Here is a 19789-nt window from a genome sequence, read left to right on the forward strand (position 1 = left end):
GTCGGACTCTTTGCAAACTATTTGCAACTCATGACGGGCTGTGAATGAACATGATTCACAGCCGTTGAAATAAAAAGAGGGTTTGGGGGACTGAAAGCTGGGTGGGTGGGAGAGGGTGCTTTGCTTTCCTAAAAATTATAATGGCGGGATAGGAGTTTGCGCCAGAAACCCGGGAATGCAGATTCAGACGCATGGCGGAGTGCCCCTGATTGATCCAGCATGGAAGAATGGAGGAAAAATTGTGTTGGATAATCGAAAGAGAGCGAAGATAGTTGGAACAGAACAAAACAGGTATTCCTCGTTTTACAACCATTCCTTGAGCGACCGTTCAAATTCCCCACAATGAAAAAATGGACTTACGACTGGTCTTTGCACTTACGACTGCCGCAGCATGCCCAGTCACATGATCAAAATTCAGGGGCGTATTTGTGACAGTGCAAGGGATGCGGTGGCTCAGTGGCAAAGAGGCTGAGCTTCTCGATCAGAAAGGTTGGCAGTTCGGCGGTTCGAATCCCTAGCGCCGCGTAATGGAGTGAGCTCCCGGTTACTTGTCCCAGCTTCTGCCAACCTAGCAGTTCGAAAGCACGTAAAAAATTCAAGTAGAGAAATAGAAGCCACCTTTGGGGGGGGAAGGGAAAATCGTTCCGTGGACTTTTGGCGTTGAGTCATGCCGGCCACATGACCACGGAGACGTCTCCGGAGAGCGCTGGCTCTTTGGCTTTGAAACGGAGATGAGCACCGCCCCCTAGAGTCGGGAACGGCTAGCACATGTGTGTGCGGGGAACCTTTACCTTTATAATAGTATAGGATCTCTTGCTTGAGCAGAGGGTTGGTCTAGATTGCCGGGCTCTGCAACCCTGCTTCAGCACCGGTCTGCACCATGCCAGAAACCAGACCCTGCAAACAAGCAAAGACCCATCCACGGGACGCACGCCACGTTCCCTCCAGCCCGTAGAGAAACCTCTGTCCACGGAAACCGGTCCCTGGTGTCCGAAATTATGGGGACCACTGGACTAGAAGACCTCTAAGGTCCCTTCCAACGCTGCTACGCAGTTATTCTCTTAAATCACTTTAACCCTCTGTCTTCCCCTCCCAGAGGGGGGGGCAGCAAATGGGGAGGGGGGACTGCAGCCAATGGAAAGGGGGCAAAGGCTGATTTGGCGAGGGGCCAAGCCCGCTCAATGGATGCAAACAGCTGGCTGGTCCGTAAAGGGTGTTTGCTTGTGAGCTAAGTGAAAACAGATGTTGGCAGCCAGCCTCTGACAACATCTGCTTGTCTCGGGGCCAAGAATTCAGGGTGGGGGGCTGAGTGTGTGTGCGTGGGGGGGGGAACCAGCCAGCGCACTCTGCCAGGGCACACCCGCCCGTCACTTCTCTCTTTCTCTCTCTCTCGCTCCGCGCCCAGCCAGAGAGAAGGGGTGCCAGAGACGGCGCCAAGCGCTTGTCAAGGGGTGAGTGATGGGAGCTTTCTTTCTGGGGTAGGTCTGGGGGGCTGGGAAAAGGGGCTGAGAGGGGGGATAGAGGAACAGGCCAGGCCTGGGAGAAGGAGCAAGGAAGGGGGGGAAGGAAGGAAGGAAGGAAGGAAAGTTGGGCATAAGTGGCAGGAAAGGGTTGGCTCCATCCCGTGGTGGTGGTGGGGGGTTCCAGGCCCCGAAGGGAAAAAATCTAGGGGTGCCCCTGCTCAATTCAGGGGGGGGGGCGTTGTTTGCACCAGAGAGAGTTAAGCCATTTTATTTCCGGTGCCTTAATTTTGTACCCAGCCTTTCTAAGCCATGATCTTTGCCAATCTTGGTTTGTTCTGCTGCCCGAACGCTCCAGCTGAGTCGACAGAGAACTGGCCTGGTTTCCCCCCAAGGCTCTCTTGTTTGGGGGGGGGGGAATTTAGTAGATAGTCATAGGAGAGAATCCTTGGGTGCTGGGTACACCCCTCCTCCTCCCCCCTGAGAACCTCTAAAACCCGCCAGCAAAATGGAATGTGTGTCGTTGCAAGCAAATGTTTATAAATGTGCAATGGATGTTTGTTCTGACTCTGCTCCGGGCCACTTTTTCCTTCTCGCCGGCATGTTGGTTCAAAAACCTAGATAAATTTGATGGCTGTCAAAAGTTTACTCATCTCTGCCATAAAGCACAGGATATCCATGTTAGTTTGGGTTTATATCCCAAAACTGTTTTAGTTCACCTTATCTGCACCTAGGAGATCCTTTCCAGATTATTCAAGCTTTCAGTCATACATGCACAATATATAAATGCATACATGGAGGGAGGGAGAGAAAGAAAGAGAGAGAGAAAGGGAGGGAGGGAGGGAGACAAAGAGCAAAGAGAGAGAGAAAGCGAAAGAGAGAGAAAGAAAAAGAGAGAAAGAAAGAGAGAAAGGAGAGGGAGGGAGAGAGAAAGAGCAAAAGAAAGAAAGAAAAGACGAAAGAGAGAGAGACACACAGAGAGAAAGCGAAAAAGAGAAAGAGAAAGGAAGAGAGGGAGGGAGAGAGAAAGAGCAAAAGAAAGAGAGAAAGGGAGGGAGGGAGAAAGCAAAAGAAAGAAAAAGCGAGAGAGAGACAGAGAAAGCGAAAGAGAAGAGAGAGAAAAAGGAAGAGAGGGAGGGAGAGAGAAAGCAAAAGAAAGAAATAGAAAAAGTGAAAAAGACAGAAAGAGACGAGAGAAAGCGAAAGAGAAAGAAAGACAGACAGAGAGAGAAAGAGAGAAAGAGAGAAAAGGGGGGAGAGATCTCAACATACAATACTTTGTTTAGTGATCATTGGAAGTTACAATGGCACTGAAAAAAGTGACTTAATGACCATTTTTCACACTTATGACCATTTCAGCATCCCCATGTTCATGTGATCAAAATTCAGACGCTTGGCAACTGGCTCATATTTATGACCGTCGCAGTGTCCCCGGGGATCACTCGATCCCCTTTTGCAGCCTTCTGGCAAGCAAAGTCAATGGGGAAGCCAGATTTGATCAATGACGTATAAAGGCAGATACCTCTTCAATGGTAGTTTTTACACTCTGACGATGTTAGCAGAGGATAACGAAAGCTAAGTGGCTAATATATTTTAAGTTCCGGAAATATATATATATATATGTAGTCCTCAACTTATGACAATTGGAACCAGTGTTTCTGTTGTTAAGCAAGGCAATTAAGCAAATGACTGCAGTTGTTTTGTTAAGTGAATGGCGATCCCTTTATCAAGGGGACACTGCAAAGATTGTAAGTGCGAGGACCGGTTACAGGTCCGGCTTGTTGCACCTTTGAACGGCCGCTAAACGAATCGTCATAACTCAAAGACTGCCTGCCTAGCTTCACCTTTGGCAGGGCCCAGCTGCTTTGAGGCAGGGAGAATTGGATGGCAGGGTTTTAAAAATAAAAATAATTAAAACCCTGGATAAACTTAAGTGGCAGGTATGACTTTGACATATATTGTGTACGTTTGTCTGACCAAAGCCTTCCTGGGAGACAGTAGCTCATTTGTGTAAGTATACACACACAGCTTCATCCGTCCCCCGGAGGTGTTTTCTTGCCGTCAAAATCCTCAGATTCGGAAGAACGAAGAGATCCCTACTGACGAGAAGGCGATTAGGGAAATAGTAGAATGTGCAGAAATGAATAGATTAACATTAGCAATTAAGGAGAAAGAACAAACTTGATTATTATATGATACGGGAAGCGTATGCACATGTGACCTCTCCACCTGCCCCAAGCATGTCTCCCACATGTGCCCCGCTCCTGGGCATGCACAGCGGAGACCTGGAAATCAACTGGCTGGCGGGAGGTGCGCGTGCCTACGCGGTGGAGCTGAGCTGGCCGACAACTTGCGTGCCCACAGAGAGGGCTCTTCGTGCCACCTGTGTCTCCCGTGCCATAGGTTCACCATCATGGGGTTAGAGAATAAAAAAGGGAATGGGAAATGAAAGGAAAGGGGAAAAAAAAGAAGGTTAAAAGAAGAACAGAAAATATATTAAGAGAGAAATGAGAATCAAATGATAATTGTTAGTATTAGCATGATGAGAATAACTGCGTTTACTGTTACTGTGGTACTTTTATTAGAAAATACGTTAAGGAACGAAAGGAAGAGCAGTACAATGTTTAATTCTTCAATGCATTATAATTTGTGGAAGCACAGAAATATTTGCACTCCGACGACACACTGCTTAAGGAGAAGTGGGATGTTTATATTTAAACTTTGGAAAAATAAATACAAAACCTTTTTTTTTTTTTAACAAAATCCTCAGATTCATCCAGGCTTGGGAAACAGATTTAAAACAAAATAAATCCCAGCATTTTGGAAGAAAGGCGTCCCACCGTTATCTCTTTGGCCAAAGCCTTGGTGTGTGTGTGTATCTGTGTGTGCATGTTCCAGCATAACTCTGGAACGCCTGGGCCGCTGAAATAAAAAGGAATTAATTATATTTATAGTGTCAAATCACAGTACTTTTTGACAGTGTTAGTGCTTTTTGCACTCAAGTTCATTTGTGTGTGTCTGTGTGTCTTCCAGCATAACTCTGGAACGCCTGGGCCGCTGAAATAAAAAGGAATGAATTTTATCTATAGAGAATTTCTGACTTGACACTATAGATATAATTCATCCCTTTTCCTGTCTAGTACAATGCTGATAACCAGGCAGCGCCGGGTTATCAGCTAGTTTTTAAATACATTTCGTTCTTCCTCTCCCAGGTGTGAAAATGAAGGTTGTTTCCTGCATCTTCCTGGCCACCCTGCTGAAAGCTGCATTCGCACAAGAGGATCCCAACGCTTACACGGTAATAAAGGGGCCGAATTGAAGCTCAGAGGGTGCCTCTTCTAGTCATTTATTGAAAACTAACTGATAACCTGCCGTTGCCCAGGTATTTATTTACAGGGGGGGAATCTCTGGACCAAACGTAATTTCTAATGTTGGATTTTCCCGCTTACTAGAGGGAGCTCCCTTGTGGAGTACTGTGAAGCCGTTACCATGGCAACTCCACTGCGCTGCACATTAGAAGCCATTTTACAGCCTTACAGTAGAAGCCATTTTAAGGCACAACAGGCTGTATCTTAACGGAACACCCCCCCCCCCCAAGTGATTTCGCTTTCTCTCTCTGTCTCTGTCTCTCTCTCTCTTTGTCTCTGTCTCTCTTTCGCTTTCTCCCTCTCTGTACCAAGTTTGGTTGAAATTGCAAGGTGTTTCAGAGGTATGCTGGAACATACAACACAGAGAGAGACAGAGACAGAGACTGAGAGACAGACTGAGAGACAGAGAGAAACAGAGACAGAAAGACAGAGAGAGAGAAAGCGAAAGAGAGACAGAGACAAAGAGAAAGAGAGACAGACAGAGACAGAGAGAAAGAGACAGACAGAGAGACAGAGAAAGCGAGAGACAGAGACAGAGTCAGAGAGAAAGAGAGAAAGCGAAAGAGAGAGAGAGAGACAGACGTTTTTATATATATAGAAGATTAAAAATGCTTTTGTTTTAAAGGATAAAAATGGCCGCAATCCCATCCTAGATCCGGTAATCTGACCAGTTTCTTTCAAACTTTTCCAATTTCCCCCCGTCGTAGGAATGCACCGACGGCTATCAGTGGGACGCCGAAACCCAGCACTGCAAAGGTAAAGCACAGCCCCCAAACCAATGAAAAACAGATACAAATACAGATTAACAGAGTTGGAAGGGACCTTGTAGGTCATCTAGTCCAACCCCCTGCCCCAAGCAGGAGACCTTACACCGTTTCTGACAGACGGCAGTCCAGTCTCTTCTTGAAAGCTTCCAGGGATGAAGCTCCCCACAACTTCTGAAGGCAACTTCTGTTCCGTGGGTGGATTGTTCTCACTGTCAGAAAATTCCTCCTTATTTCCAGGTTGAATCTCTCCTTGGTCAGTTTCCATCCATTATTTCCATCCATTATAACAGCATTCAGCCTACGTTTCAGTCCCCCCCCCTTTCAATGATTGGGTTAAGCGGTTGTATGAATGGGACTTGAGAGTCCGCGGTGGGGTGGAGGTGGGGAAACAATGGAAAAGAGTGGGTTTTTCAAAATTTCCAATCTGCCTGGATGGAAACTAATCATTGCAACTGGACACATTTTTACTTTGTAATTTCAGATCTCTTTCTTCCTCACTAGATATCAACGAATGCGAGACCATCCACCATGCCTGCAAAGGGGAGATGAAATGTATCAACCATTACGGGGGATACCTCTGTCTTCCGCGTTCCGCCTCGGTCATCAACGACGTGAATGCTGAACGGGCGCCTCCTGAGAATCCCGACAGGTCGAGAGTTCGCACGCCCAACCAGCCCTCCGGCCGACCTCACACTTGCTCCCAGGGCTACGAGCCTGACCACTATGGATCCTGCGTGGGTGAGTTGGTCAGTTGGCCTGAATTCCAAGAATAAAATGTATAATGCACATTTTTTTAAAAAAAAGTTTTTTATTAATTTTTTTACAAACATATCAATGCGTGAACAGTGTGGCACCTGGGTGTCATACTTTCTAATACAAATAAAACTAATATTCTAATACAAATAAAACTAATTATAATAAAAATAAAATTAATCCAATATTTTAAAAGTAATATTTTAACACAAATAAAAGTAATATTTTAAAACAAATAAAACTAATATTCTAATGCAAATAAAAGTAATATTCTAATACAAATAAAAGTAATATTCTAATGCAAATAAAACTAATTCTATTAAAAATAAAATTAATCCAATACAAATAAAAGTAATACTTTAATACAAATAAAACTAATATTTTAATACAAATAAAAATAATATTCTAATGCAAATAAAAGTAATATTTTAATACAAATAAAAGTAATATTTTAATACAAATAAAACTAATATTCTAATACAAATAAAACTAATATTCTAATGCAAATAAAACTAATTCTAATAAAAATAAAATTAATCCAATGCAAATAAAACTAATATTTTAATACAAATAAAACTAATATTTTAATACAAATAAAAGTAATATTCTAATACAAATAAAACTAATATTCTAATACAAATAAAATTAATTCTAATAAAAATAAAATTAATCATAATGATTACATTCAACCAACTTATATGTTTCTGATAGTAATATCTGGTTTCCCCGGAAATAAGACCTCCCTGGATAATAAGCCCAATTGGGGTTTTGAGCGCATGCACTAAAATAAGCCCTCCTCAAAAATATTGCAACACAGCAGCAGCCAGGAGGTGAACACGCTCATCGCCTCCTGCACCTCAAAAATAATAAGACCACCCCGAAAGTAAGGCCAAGCGCTTATTTCGGGCGTCAAAAGAAAATAAGACCGTGTCTTAATTTTGGAGGAAACACGGTACATATTTATATGAAGTTGCAGTCTATCATTATTCCATTATTCCATGTTTTCTCTTGTCATTGCTCTTATTTTATTATATAAAAATGCATACTAATATTCTCCCTTTCTCTTATTTCTGTCTCTTATTCTTTTAATTATGTCCCCCTTTATTAAAAGATGTTTTAATAAAGGCAAAGGTTCAAGAGAGGAATATGGGAGGCAAGTTAAAAAAAAAAGAAGCATTGCAATTAAAGTCTGGATTTTAAGATGCATCCGAAATAAAATCCTGGTTTGTTTATGGATTAGACCAGCGTTTCTCAATCTTGGCGACTTTACGTCCTGTGGACTTCAACTCCCAGCTGTGCTGGCTGGGGGATTCTGGGAGTTGAAGTCCACAGGACGTAAAGTCGCCAAGATTGAGAAACACTGGATTAGACTATCGGGGAGTGAGGAATTCCCATTAGATTCCTGGAGATTTCCACTCTCCTTCCCCATTCCTTCACTTTTCGCCCTTTTGGCAATGCTCCTCCATTTCCCCCCCCCCCCCCCCAATCTTTGATTTTCCCTTTGCCTTTTGTGTCCCGTGTAGACATGGATGAGTGTGAATACGATTTGCACGACTGCCAGCCCAGCCAGCAGTGTATCAACACCATCGGTAGTTTTCACTGTCAGTGCCCGGAGGGGTACCGGAAGATCGGGACAGAGTGTGTCGGTAAGTGAGTTGCACAAACACACTGTCCCTGCCTGAAATTGGGTTGTGTCATTCAGTGCTTAGTGCTTTGTTGGAGCTCAGGTGTCGCCTATAAACTATAGCTGGGGTCTCCAACCTTGGCTGTGGCCCACTACCGGAATGTCTGGAATGGTATAGGGTCTCCTGCTTGGACTAGAAGACCTCCAAGGTCCCTTGCAGCTCTGTCATTCTGTATTCTGACAGGGGGTTGGACTAGAAGACCTCCAAGGTCCCTTGCAGCTCTGTCATTCTGGATTCTGACAGGGGGGTTGGACTAGAAGACCTCTAAGGTCCCTTCCAACTCTGTCATTCTGTATTCTGACGGGGTAGGACTAGAAGACCTCCAAGGTCCCTTCCAACTCTGTCATTATGTTACAGTGACGTTTAGTGTACTGTGTGAACCAATTATCACAAACATCTTCTCAGGCATTCCCTCCCCCCCCGGGTGTGATGGGGCCACCCATTTTACCACACGTTTTACCGCATGTACAAAAAACTAGGAAACGTAGTTAGATTTCAAACTAGCTTCATTCCCGATTCCTTCGTATGTTGCACAGGCCTAAACCTAGCTTGCTGCAGCATAAACCTGCGGGTATATTAACCAGTTAAAAAAAAAACAACCCAGATCTGAAAAGGATCCGGTCAGTTTCTCAGAGAAGGTGACAAAGCCTTCCGTGCATGCCCAGGGGCAGAGCAAGGTGGATATACTTTTATAATTCAGAAATTCCTTCTCGTTTTTCCCCCCCTCTTTTCTGCTACAGACATCGACGAATGCCGTTACCGCTACTGTCAACACCGTTGCGTCAACTCCCCAGGATCTTTCACCTGTCAGTGTGAATCTGGATTCCAGCTCTCAAGTAACAACCGCTCGTGTGTAGGTAAGAGAAAATCCACCCCTCACCCCACCCCTGTAAATCCTACACAGGTAGTTCTCGACGTACGACCACAATCAAGCCCTGTTTCAAAAGCGAGACAGTGGTTGAAGGAGCTTTGCACCACCTTACGAGCTTTCCTGTCCCTGTCGTGAAGCGGATCCCTGCGGTCATTCAATCAGTCACACCGTTGGGATGCAAAAAGCTATTGGGTTAAAATACTGTACATGGGTTAAACATGGTTAGAGAAAATGATACATAAAACCCCTGGAGTTTAAGCCGGAAATATTTTTATTGGGTATTCTACCGGAGAAATACAGTAAAGCAGATTCATATTTGATTGTACAAATAATAACAGCAGCTAGAATTGTATTTGCACGAAACTGGAAAGCAGACAAAATCCCATTGGAAGGGGAGGTGATAACGAAGATATCAGACTGTGCGGAAATGAATAGGTTGATATTGAGAATAAAGGACAAGGAAGAATCAGTGTACTAACAGGACATGGGGGCGATTTTATGAGTGGCTTGAAAAAAAGATATAAATAGAAAGAAAAGGGAACAAAAACATGAAATAAATATCTCAGACGACACATGATTAAAATAGATGGAGGGGAAATAAGAAAATATCAAAATGTAAATATACAGGCGGAAAAATGATATGAATCGACAGATGTTAAATAACAACTAGAATGTGTGTTTAAGAATGAATTTGAAAGAAAAAAAAACTTTTTACGAAAAAAAAACAGTCACACCGTCGTTAAGTGGATCTGGTTTCCCCAAAATCTGGTGGATTTTGCTTGGCAGGAGGCCGCCAGAGGGGATATAAATATGAAGCGGTTGCCAAGCGGGCAAATTTTGATCCCATGGAGACGCAGCAACGGTCGTAAGGGTGAATACCAGTCCTAAGTCACTTTCTGAGCGCCCTCGTAACTTTGAACGGCCACTAAACCAATGGTTGTAAGTTGAGGACTATCTGCCCCGCTCGGAATCATTCGGAAGACGCCATTTCTGATCAAACGTCTCATTCTGGTTTGGGGCAGACCGACAGAATTCAAAATCATAACATTGGAAGCTCCTTTCCCCCACCCTTGGATGGACTGCTGCAATGTTATCTACCTGGGGCTGCCCTTGAAGAGTATCCAGAAATTCAGGCTGGGGAAAAAGGCAGGAATGCAGGCCTTTAAATGCAAAAAAAAATGTCTCTTAGCAGTGTACAAACCCTCAGGGTGAAGTATGCAAAGCCTGACTTTTTTTTTTTGTCAATTCCCGCCCCCCAGATGTGAACGAGTGCGAGATGGGAGCCCCTTGCAAGCAACGCTGTTTCAACACATATGGCACTTTCATCTGCCGTTGCAATCAAGGATACGAGCTGGACCACAATGGCTTTACCTGCAAAGGTAGGCAGGGCTAACTTAGCCCCACCCCCTTATCCCTCCCACCCCTTGCGGGAAGCTCCTCCCCTCTGCGTCTTTGCTTTTTGCTGGTTGCCGTTGTGGGGAAAACAGGAGGAGAAGAGAATAGACTAGAAGAAAAGAATGGAATAGAATAGAATAGAACAATATAGAATAGAATAATTGAACAAAATAGAATAATATAGAATAGAATAGAATAGAATAGGGAAAATAGAATAGAACAGAACAGAACAGGGAAAATAGAACAGAACAGGGAAAATAGAACAGAATAGAACAGAACAGAATAGGAAAAATAGAACAGAACAGGGAAAATAGAACAGAATAGAACAGAACAGAATAGGGAAAATAGAACAACAGAACAGGGAAAATAGAACATAACAAAACAGAATAGGGAAAATAGAACAGAATAGGGAAAACAGAACAGAACAGGGAAAATAGAACAGAACAGGATAGGGAAAATAGAACAGAATAGAATAGAATAGTATAGAATGACCGCCTTGCTTAGCAACCGGAATTCTTTTCTCAGTTGCGGTCATAATTTGAGGATGACCTGTAACCATCCTGCTTTTTTCCCCTCTCCTGCTCAGACGTGGATGAATGCAGCTATTCGAATTACTTGTGCCAATACCAGTGTGTGAACGAACCCGGGCACTTCTCCTGCATTTGTCCTCAAGGCTACAACCTCGTGAGCACCCGGCTTTGCCAAGGTAACCGGCGGAATTTGTGGGTTGGCACCAGGAAACAGGGGTGGGTGGGGAAAAAAAAACCCAAAACCCAGGTACCAAATCAGGTTGGAAGAATAGAAGAAGAAGAAGGAGAAGGAGAAGGAGAAGAAAGTGGAATGGAATGGGAGATAGCAAACAGAAAATAAGAGCAGAAAGAACAGAAAATAGAATGGAATGGAATGGAATAAGAACAGAATAAAACAGAATATAGACTAGAATAGAATATAGATTAGACTAGAATAGAATATAGACTAGACTAGAATAGAATATAGAATAGAATAGAATAGAATATAGAATAGAGTAGAACAGAATATAGACTAGAATATAAAATAGAATAGAATGGAATAAGAACAGAACAGAGCAGAACAGAACAGAATATAGAAAATAATAGAAAATATAGACTAGAATAGAATAGAATATAGAATAGAATAGAATATAGAATAGAATATAGAATAGAATAGAATAGAATAGAACAGAATATAGAATGGAATGGAATGGAATAAGAACAGAACAGAGCAGAACAGAATATAGAAAATAATAGAAAATAGAGAACAGAACAGAAGAGAGAATAGAGAATAGAATTAATAGAGAATAGAATAGAATATAGAATATAGAATGGAATGGACTAGGACAGGATAGGACCTTGGAGGTCTTGTAGTCCATCCCCTGCTCAAGCAAGAGAACCTATATATACCATTACATTTTTGGGAAGCAGTGCCTGAAGTTTGCAAAAATCCATTCGAAGGGGATTCTTGCGTGGGTCGGGGCGGAGGAGGGAAGGATCTGGCTGGTGGGTGTTGCTGGCAGTTTGGGGTGCCAAAGCAAGAAAAGGGAATTGGGGGTGGGGCAGAAATGCCCTCTTTGAGCCAAACCCGCCCCGTGTTTTGATTTGGGGAAGTTGCCCAGCCTGGCTGGGGTCTGAGATGCGAATGGCGCCTCTTGGTTTTTGCAAGAGAAAAACGCTTTCTGGTGTGCATAGAGACCTTGTGATCCTTTCTGCCTCAGCTGGATTGGAACCATTTAGGGAAGCTCAAGAGAAAAATCCAAGAATGGGGAATATTTGTTGAGCAAAGGCCAAACAAATAATTTTGGCATCGTTTTGAGGCTGGATTTTTAAAATTCCTTCCTTCTTTTCTCTCCTCCTCTTCTTTCCTTGGCCTCTTTTCTTGTTCCTTTTCCTTTCTTCCTTCTCCTTTGTTCCTTCCTTCCTCCCCTCTCCCTCTCTTTCAATTTCCTTCCTTCCCAATTCTTACTTTCTGTCTTTCTTCCCTCCCTCTCTTCAATTCCTTTCCTTCCTTCCTTTCCTCTATTTCTTCACCCTTCATCCCTCCCTCCCTTTTCTTGCCTTCCTTCCTGCCTTCCCTCCCCTTCCCTTCCTTCATCCTCTCTCCCTCCACTTCTTTCCCTTCCTTTCTCCCTCATCCCTCCTTGTTTCTTCTTTTCCTTCCTTCACTCCTTCCTTCCTTCCCTTCCCTTCCTTCGTCCTCCCATCCTCCCTCCCTTTTTATTCTGTTTTTCTAACTTCTTCTCTTCCTTCCTTCCTCCTTCCCTCCCTTCTGTCATCCTCCCTCCCTGTTTCTTCTTTCTCTTTCTTCCTTCCCTTCATCCTCCCTCCATCCCTTTTTCTTCTCCTTTCCTAACTTCTTTTCTTCCTTCCCTTCCTTCATCCTCCCTCCCTCCCTTTTTCTTCTCTTTTCCTAATTTCTTTTCTTCCTTCCTTCCTTCCTTCCTTTCCCTCCTCCTCCCTTCCACCCTCCCTTTTTCTTCTCTTTTCCACTTATTTTCTTCCTTCCTTCCTTCCTTCCTCCCTTTTTCTTCTCTTTTCCTAACTTTTCTTCCTTCCTTTTTCTTCTCTTTTCCTAACTTCTTTTTTCCTTGCTTTCTTCCTTCCCTTCCCTCCTCCTCCCTCCCACCCTCCCTTTTTCTTCTCTTTTCCTAACTTCTTTTCTTCCTTCCTTCCTTCCCTTCCCTTCCTTCATCCTCCCTCCCTTTTTCTCCTTCCTTCCTTCCTTCCTTCCTTCCTTCCTTCCTTCCTTCCTTCCTTCCTTCCTTCCTTCTATCTCCGGTACCCACAGATATTAACGAATGCGAATTAGACAGCCATCAGTGCACCGAATCCCAGAACTGTGTGAACTTTCACGGAGGGTATCGGTGTGTGGAGAAGAAGCTCTGCCAAGAACCTTACATCCACGTCTCTGAAAAGTGAGTGGGGACAGGTCCGGAGGGTTGAGAGGAAAGGAGGAAAGGAATTGTAAACAGACCAGGTTGGGCTTGGATTGAGGCACAAAGGCTCCTTTATACCACCCGGAGTCAATCTGATGCAGCAATTTGTAAGTTCAGTCATTAACTAGCCTGCAGAATGCGGAAGAAGAATCTTCTGACCCAGCCTTAGCAGAAACAAGAAACAGATTCCTTGTCCCGAAAAAAATCTTTATTTCTCTCCCGTGAATTAATGGCATTCACACACCAAAAAGTCCAGGCAAGAGCCCTTCAAGGAGTTAACCGCACTAACAGACTTTATCAGTTCCTTGTGATAATTGCAAGGCTGGGTGTAAATTAAGTTCTGCCAAGCAGTCTCTGTGGCACAAAACACGATGAGCAAAATCTTCAGAAATACGAACTGTTGTCTCCTACGACCACCACTCCCCTTTTTCTTCTATTTATTCCTCAGCCAGGGAAGGGCCATTCAGCGTCCACGTGTGCCTTGCTTCCCAAGTCGACTCCTTGTCCTCCGTTGTTCGCCTCTCCTAACAGCTCTGCACATATGTACATCTGGCATAGGCCCCAGCTGTTCTTCCTCCCCAATTATCTCAGCCTCCAAAGGCAGCTGCCTCTCCCGTGGCTGGGGAATGTCGGACGGCCTTGGCTCTATCTCTGCGTCCGATGCATGGCTCATCCATCAGAGCCTTCCCCAGACTCTAGGACTGGCCCAAGTTCCTCCCCAACCTCTTTCTTGTCCAAGTCTGGCAGACCACAAGAAAGAACTCCTACATCCCATAAAATGGGTTCACACAGCATTCTAAACCCAGATTCAGAAAACCGGGCGCTTGCATAAATAATCTGCCATGTTCATATAACTGTTTCATTCACAGTTAGAATGAAATCACGTGGGCTGGTATAAGCCACTCTTTCTCATCCTCCGCAATCGTAAGATGGATGGACTTCAATTCCCAGAATTCCCCCACCAGCAAACTTTTATGATAACGGGACTTCCACTCCCAGAATTCCAGAGGCAGCAGGCTAGATGGGGAATTCTGGGAGGTGAAGTTTATCCATCTGGGAGTTGAAATCCAGGCATCTTAAACAAAGCTGGCCAAGTAATTCTGGGAGTTGAAGTCCACCCATCTTAAATTTAAGCTGGCTTGGGGATTCTGGGAGTTGAAACCCACCCATCTTAAAACAAGCTGCCTAGGGAATTCTGGGAATTGAAGTTCATTCATCTTAAGACAGCCATGGTAGATAAAGCCTGGTTTAACAACCAGCTGAGACAAAATAGTGCTGACAGCTCAGCTGGACCACAATCAACCTCCTTCAGCCAGTTTATTCCTTTTGCAGCCGCTGTCTGTGCCCGACCTCAAACCCCCTTTGTCATGACAAGCCTTCCTCTGTCATCTACCGGTATATGAGCATCTTGGCCGATCGACAGGTGCCTTCGGACATTTTCCAAATTCAAGCCACCACCTTCTACCCAGGAGCCTACAACACCTTCCAGATCCGCTCAGGCAACGAGGATGGAGAATTTTACATCCGGGTAAGTCCGTATCCTAGCAACAGCCAATTGCAGTCATTTTTCTGTAAATTCTACTCTGGTACCCGGTTTCCTAACACTGATGCTTTTAGGTCAGGGGGTCTCTAAACATGGAGTTTGGAGTTGGAATAAAATGCTTCAATAATCAAATATACATTTTCTTTACTATAAGTTTCTGGTAAAATCCACAGCAGGAATATTTCCAGTTTTTTTATATATATAGTAGTATGCTCTCTCACACACATATATAATACATTTATATCATCTTGCGACACTTCTACATCTTTTAGATATCCATATTCTTATCTATCTATCTATCTATCTATCTATCTATCTATCTATCTATCTATTTATCTATCTATCTATCATATATATATATATATATATATATATATATATATATATATATATATATATATATATATATATATACAGTATATCTATATCTATCTATATCTATCTGTCTTTATATCTATATCTACAGTATATCTATATCTATCTATCTATATCTATCTATCTATATATCTATTTATCTACAGTATATCTATATCTATCTATCTATCTATCTATCTATCTATCTATCTATCTCTATAACTATATACATCTATAACTATATATATATACATATCTAATCTATATCTATCTATCTATCATCTATCTATCTATCTATCTATCTATCTATCTATCTATCTATCTCTATAACTATATACATCTATAACTATATATATATATACATATCTTATCTATCTATCTATCTATCTATCTATCTATCTATCTATCTATCTATCTCTATAACTATATACATCTATAACTATATATGTACATATTTACATATCTTTTATCTCGACTAATTCCATACAATACTTTTTTTGCATACATCTCTCCCTTCTTATAATTCTGCGGTTTTGCATTTGTCTTCTAGTCCCTTGATCTTTTTTCCTTCCATTTATTCTTTCCTATTTTGTACCTCTTTCCTCTAGCCGTTTGTACCATAAGTTCCGTACTGTGTAGTACCTGGATTCCTCTTTGTCTTTCAGCTCTTTTCTGAGCCTGCCCATTGTTTAAAATCACATTTTCTTCTCTTGGCATATGTTTATTTTTCCAGTTCTGCGCGTAGGAGATTCTTGCTGCCGTGATTACATGTAATATTAGGCATTTAATTTTTTCCCTCATCATTCCCCTTGATTATTCCTCATAAGAATAGTTCTGGTTTTAGTTCTGTTGGGTGGGTAATAACTTCTTTGAGCCCGTCTTTTATTTTTCCCAGTATTTTTTTTGCAGAGGGACACGTCCAACACATATGATAAAACGTTCCGTGTGCTTGGTTTGGAGTTGGAATAAAATACTTCAATAATCAAATATACATTTCATTTATAGTAAACTGGAAATATTCTTGTTGGGGATTTTACCGGAAACGTATCGTAAGCTTCTGGTAAAATCCCCAACAGGAATATTTCCGGTTTTATGTGTTATCGTATCATCTTTTCAAGCCACATGTGTATTTTAGTCCAATATTTTCTCGCTTCTCGCTGAATCCGGTCCGCGGGCCTTGAGCTTTGACACCGCTGACTTAGAGCGTTGAACCTCAGTTGGTTGAGCTTCACTTTGTTGGAGCATTGAAACTTCAATTGCTGTGCCTGGAAATCACAAAAAGCTTTTCACATCTGTTTTCCTCCGCAGCAAATCAGCAACATCAGCGCCATGTTGGTCCTCTCTCGGGCCGTGGTGGGTCCCCGTGAGTTCGTGCTAGATTTAGAGATGGTGACCGTCAATAACTTGATGAGCTACCAAGCCAGCTCGGTGCTCCGCCTCACTGTCTTCGTGGGGGCTCATCCGTTCTAGGGGGGGGCAGATCTCCTCCCCCCTTACGTGGCGTGGCAAGGAAAGATGGTAAGTTGGCTTTGGGAATAGGGTGGGAAGGGGATTGTGGGTGTCCGGTGGAATGGAGAAGATGCACAGCCCTGGGGTTAGAGTCTGTGCTGAATAGAAGAGCATAGAAAAGAGAATAGAATAGCGTAGCATTGAAAATAGAAGAGAAGAGGGAATTCAATAGAATAGAGAAGAGCATAGCATAGCATAGAGAATAGAATAGCATAGAAAATAGAAGAGAATAGAGAAGAGAATGGAGAAGAGAAGAGAACAGAATAGCATAGCATAGCATAGAATAGAAAAGAGAATAGAATAGCATAGAAAATAGAATAGAATAGCATAGCATAGAAAATAGAAGAGAAGAGGGAATAGAATAGAGAATAGAATAGCAGCAGAGCATAGAAAATAGAAGAGAAAATAAGAGAGAATAGAATAAAGAAGAGAATGGAGAATAGAATAGAATAGAATAGCATAGAAAATAGAATAGAGAATAGAATGGAATAGAATAGAATAGAATAGTTGGGAGGGACCTTGAGGGTCTTCTAGTCCAACCCCCTGCTTAGGCAGGAAAGGCATACCGAGTTAGGCATGTAGCAATTGCCAACATGCAGTTCTAGGTTGCATTAACATAGAATCAAGATCACGTGAAGTGTTAATACCACTTTATAAGGCCTCGGTAAGGCCACACTTGGAATCCTGCATCCAGTTTTGGTCGCCATGATGTAAAAACAGATGTTGAGACTCTAGAAAGAGTGCAGAGAAGAGCAACCAAGAGGATTAGGAGACTGGAGACTAAAACATGAAGAACGGTTGCAGGAACTGGGGATGTCGAGTTTGATGAAAAGAAGGACCAGGGGAGACATGATAGCAGTCTTCCAATATCTCAGGGGCTGCCACAAAGAAGAGGGAGTCAAGCTATTCTCCAAAGCACCTAAAGGCAGGACAAGAAGCAACGGATGGAAACTAATCAAGGAGAGAAGCAACCTAGAACTAGGGGAAAATTTCCTCGTCAGTAAGAACAATTGATCAATGGAACAACCTGCCTCCAGAAGTTGTGAATGCTCCAACACTGGAAGTTTTAAAGAAGGTGTTGGACTTGTCTGAAGTGGTGTAGGGTATCCTGCCTAAGCAGGGGGTTGGACTAGAAGACCTCCAAGGTCCCTTCCAACTCTGTTACTCTATACCATTCCAGGCGGGTGGCTGTCCAGTCTCTTCTTTAAACCCTCCAGTGACGGAGCGACTGCGACTTCTGGAGGCAAACTGTTGTTACCTGTATGTCAGTTTCTACAACGACAGAATAAATTTAGTTCAGAGCGTGAAAATCCGATTGGTCTCTTTTTTTCCCCCTTCTCCGTTGTAGAAACACCTGTCCCATGATGGAGAAACAATCAAATACAAAAAAAGGACACAACTCTACAGATATGAAAAATGGAATCCGATGCTCTCACGGACTTCCCCAGCCAACGGTCCACCAAGAATCACCAATTGTCCCGCACAACTGGATCCGTAGCTCATCTTGGCTGAAATCCACCCTGTCTTAGCTCCTTGACCCGTAACGCCAGGCTGATGACTCCACCTTGTCTCCTTATTCCCCCGGGGAAGAGAACAACTTGGAAGTGGGATAGAATAATCCTTCCCTGTCCTTAGGATGGAGGGAGGATATTTGTGAACATTTCAGCAGAATTCCAATTTTTTTTATTTCTCTGGTCAGAAGAGAAAAACGAGAGCACAAAAGAGAGAGAAAAAAGACTGTGGTTTAGTAAAAAGTTTTGTTTTCTGGAAAAGGAAAGACGGCGAACAAGGGAATTTTTGGGGTCTGGATGGTTTGGGGAGGGCTTGAAATGGGACCGCAGGTCTGGTAAATGTTCCCTTTGGAAAAAATGGCTCTGGTTTAGTTGTCAGCCGTGGAAAGAGTAGCATTACTCAAAAGAGCAATTGTAGACCAGTGTTCTAACTGAGGCTTTCCAAGAGCATGAAGCAAACTCCTTGTCCCGACAAAAAACCCTTTTATTAATTTACTTTATTATTTACTTTATCCAGCCAAGTCTTTCAAGGGAGGATTTACAGTCACAGACCTTATCTGGCTTGGAGAGCTGCCAGGCCGATCTCTGCAAAACGTGGCCAGGAGTCTCGGAGAGTCACGAACCAATTAAGCAAACTAAGTGTCTCCTGCAAACTCCACTCCCCTTTCGCTCCTCTTTTATTTCTTCTGGGAGGGGCCATTCATCGTCCACCTGTGGCCTTACTCCCAAGTCAGCCCGTTCTTTAGCTGTTCCCTTCATCCGGCAACTCTGCTCATGCGCACACTGGGAACAGGCTCCAGCTGTTCTTCTGCCTCACTGATGTCTGACTCCGAAGGCAGCTGATAACCACAGAGCCCTCCTCAGAGCCTTCCCCAGACTCCAGGATGGCCCATGTTCCTCCCCAACCTCCTCACTGTCCGAATCTGCTGCCAGCTCCGCTGGCTGCTGGTGGGCCACAACAACTGGATGGCTTTTGGAGAAGTTTGGGTAAAGTTAGCAGTGTTTTAGGGAAGGGGAGAGTAGAAGAACAAACAGGAGGGGGACGTACGAGGTCGATCTTGCTCGGTGTGGGAGCTGAGTAGGATGAGGCTTCTGTTCGCATGGCCGACGATCAGAAAGAGTCTCCTTAGACCACGAGTCTGCAACTATGGCAATTTTATGCCTTGTGGAATTCACAACTGGCTGAGGAATTCTGGGAGTTGAAGTCTACAAGGCTTATAGGTTGCCTTCTTATGTTTCTCAAGCATGGCAGCTATAAGATGGGTGGACTTCAATTCCCAGAATCCTCCAGCCAGCTTGTTTTAAGACGGGTGGGTGGACTTTAACTCCCAGAATCCTCCAATCAGTGTGCTTTAAGATGGATGGACTTCAACTCCCAGAATCCTCCAGCCAGCTTGTTTTAAGATGGGTGGGTGGACTTTAACTCCCAGAATCCTCCAGTCAGTGTGCTTTAAGATGGATGGACTTCAACTCCCAGAATTCCCCAGCCAGCATGCTTTAAGAGGGCTGGGCTTCCATACCATGATGGCTGGGGAATTCTGGGAGTTGAAGTCCACCAATTTTCAACTTGCCCAGGTTGAGAATCCTATCAGGTAGCCTTCGTCTTACAGTTCCTTTAGTGACCGT

At 43.4% G+C, this 19789-nt stretch overlaps 1 protein-coding gene across 1 annotated transcript; it reads left to right on the top strand.

The window, feature by feature from the left end:
* Window positions 1–1304: 1304 nt before the first annotated feature.
* On the top strand, window positions 1305–18429 carry EFEMP2 (EGF containing fibulin extracellular matrix protein 2). Its single transcript, XM_081968232.1, has 12 exons — window positions 1305–1451; window positions 4673–4758; window positions 5536–5584; window positions 6097–6333; window positions 7872–7994; window positions 8774–8890; window positions 10164–10283; window positions 10886–11005; window positions 13099–13225; window positions 14579–14774; window positions 16452–16661; window positions 18001–18429. Exons 2-11 carry the CDS (start codon window positions 4681–4683, stop codon window positions 16611–16613), a joined length of 1329 nt encoding a protein of 442 aa, XP_081824358.1. The 5' UTR covers window positions 1305–1451; window positions 4673–4680; the 3' UTR covers window positions 16614–16661; window positions 18001–18429.
* The last annotated feature ends 1360 nt before the right edge of the window (window positions 18430–19789 follow it).

This window comes from Natrix helvetica (genome assembly GCF_964273705.1).
Source record: "Natrix helvetica genome assembly, chromosome: 16".
Lineage (NCBI taxonomy): Eukaryota > Metazoa > Chordata > Lepidosauria > Squamata > Natricidae > Natrix > Natrix helvetica.

Excerpts from the sequence above, each read along its gene's own strand:
- EFEMP2 (XM_081968232.1), top strand. The coding sequence starts at position 4,681 with ATGAAGGTTGTTTCCTGCATCTTCCTGGCCACCCTGCTGAAAGCTGCA. Across the intron at positions 11,006-13,098 it reads GAGCACCCGGCTTTGCCAAG|ATATTAACGAATGCGAATTA; the intron begins GTAACCGGCGGA and ends CGGTACCCACAG. Across the intron at positions 14,775-16,451 it reads ATGGAGAATTTTACATCCGG|CAAATCAGCAACATCAGCGC; the intron begins GTAAGTCCGTAT and ends TTTCCTCCGCAG.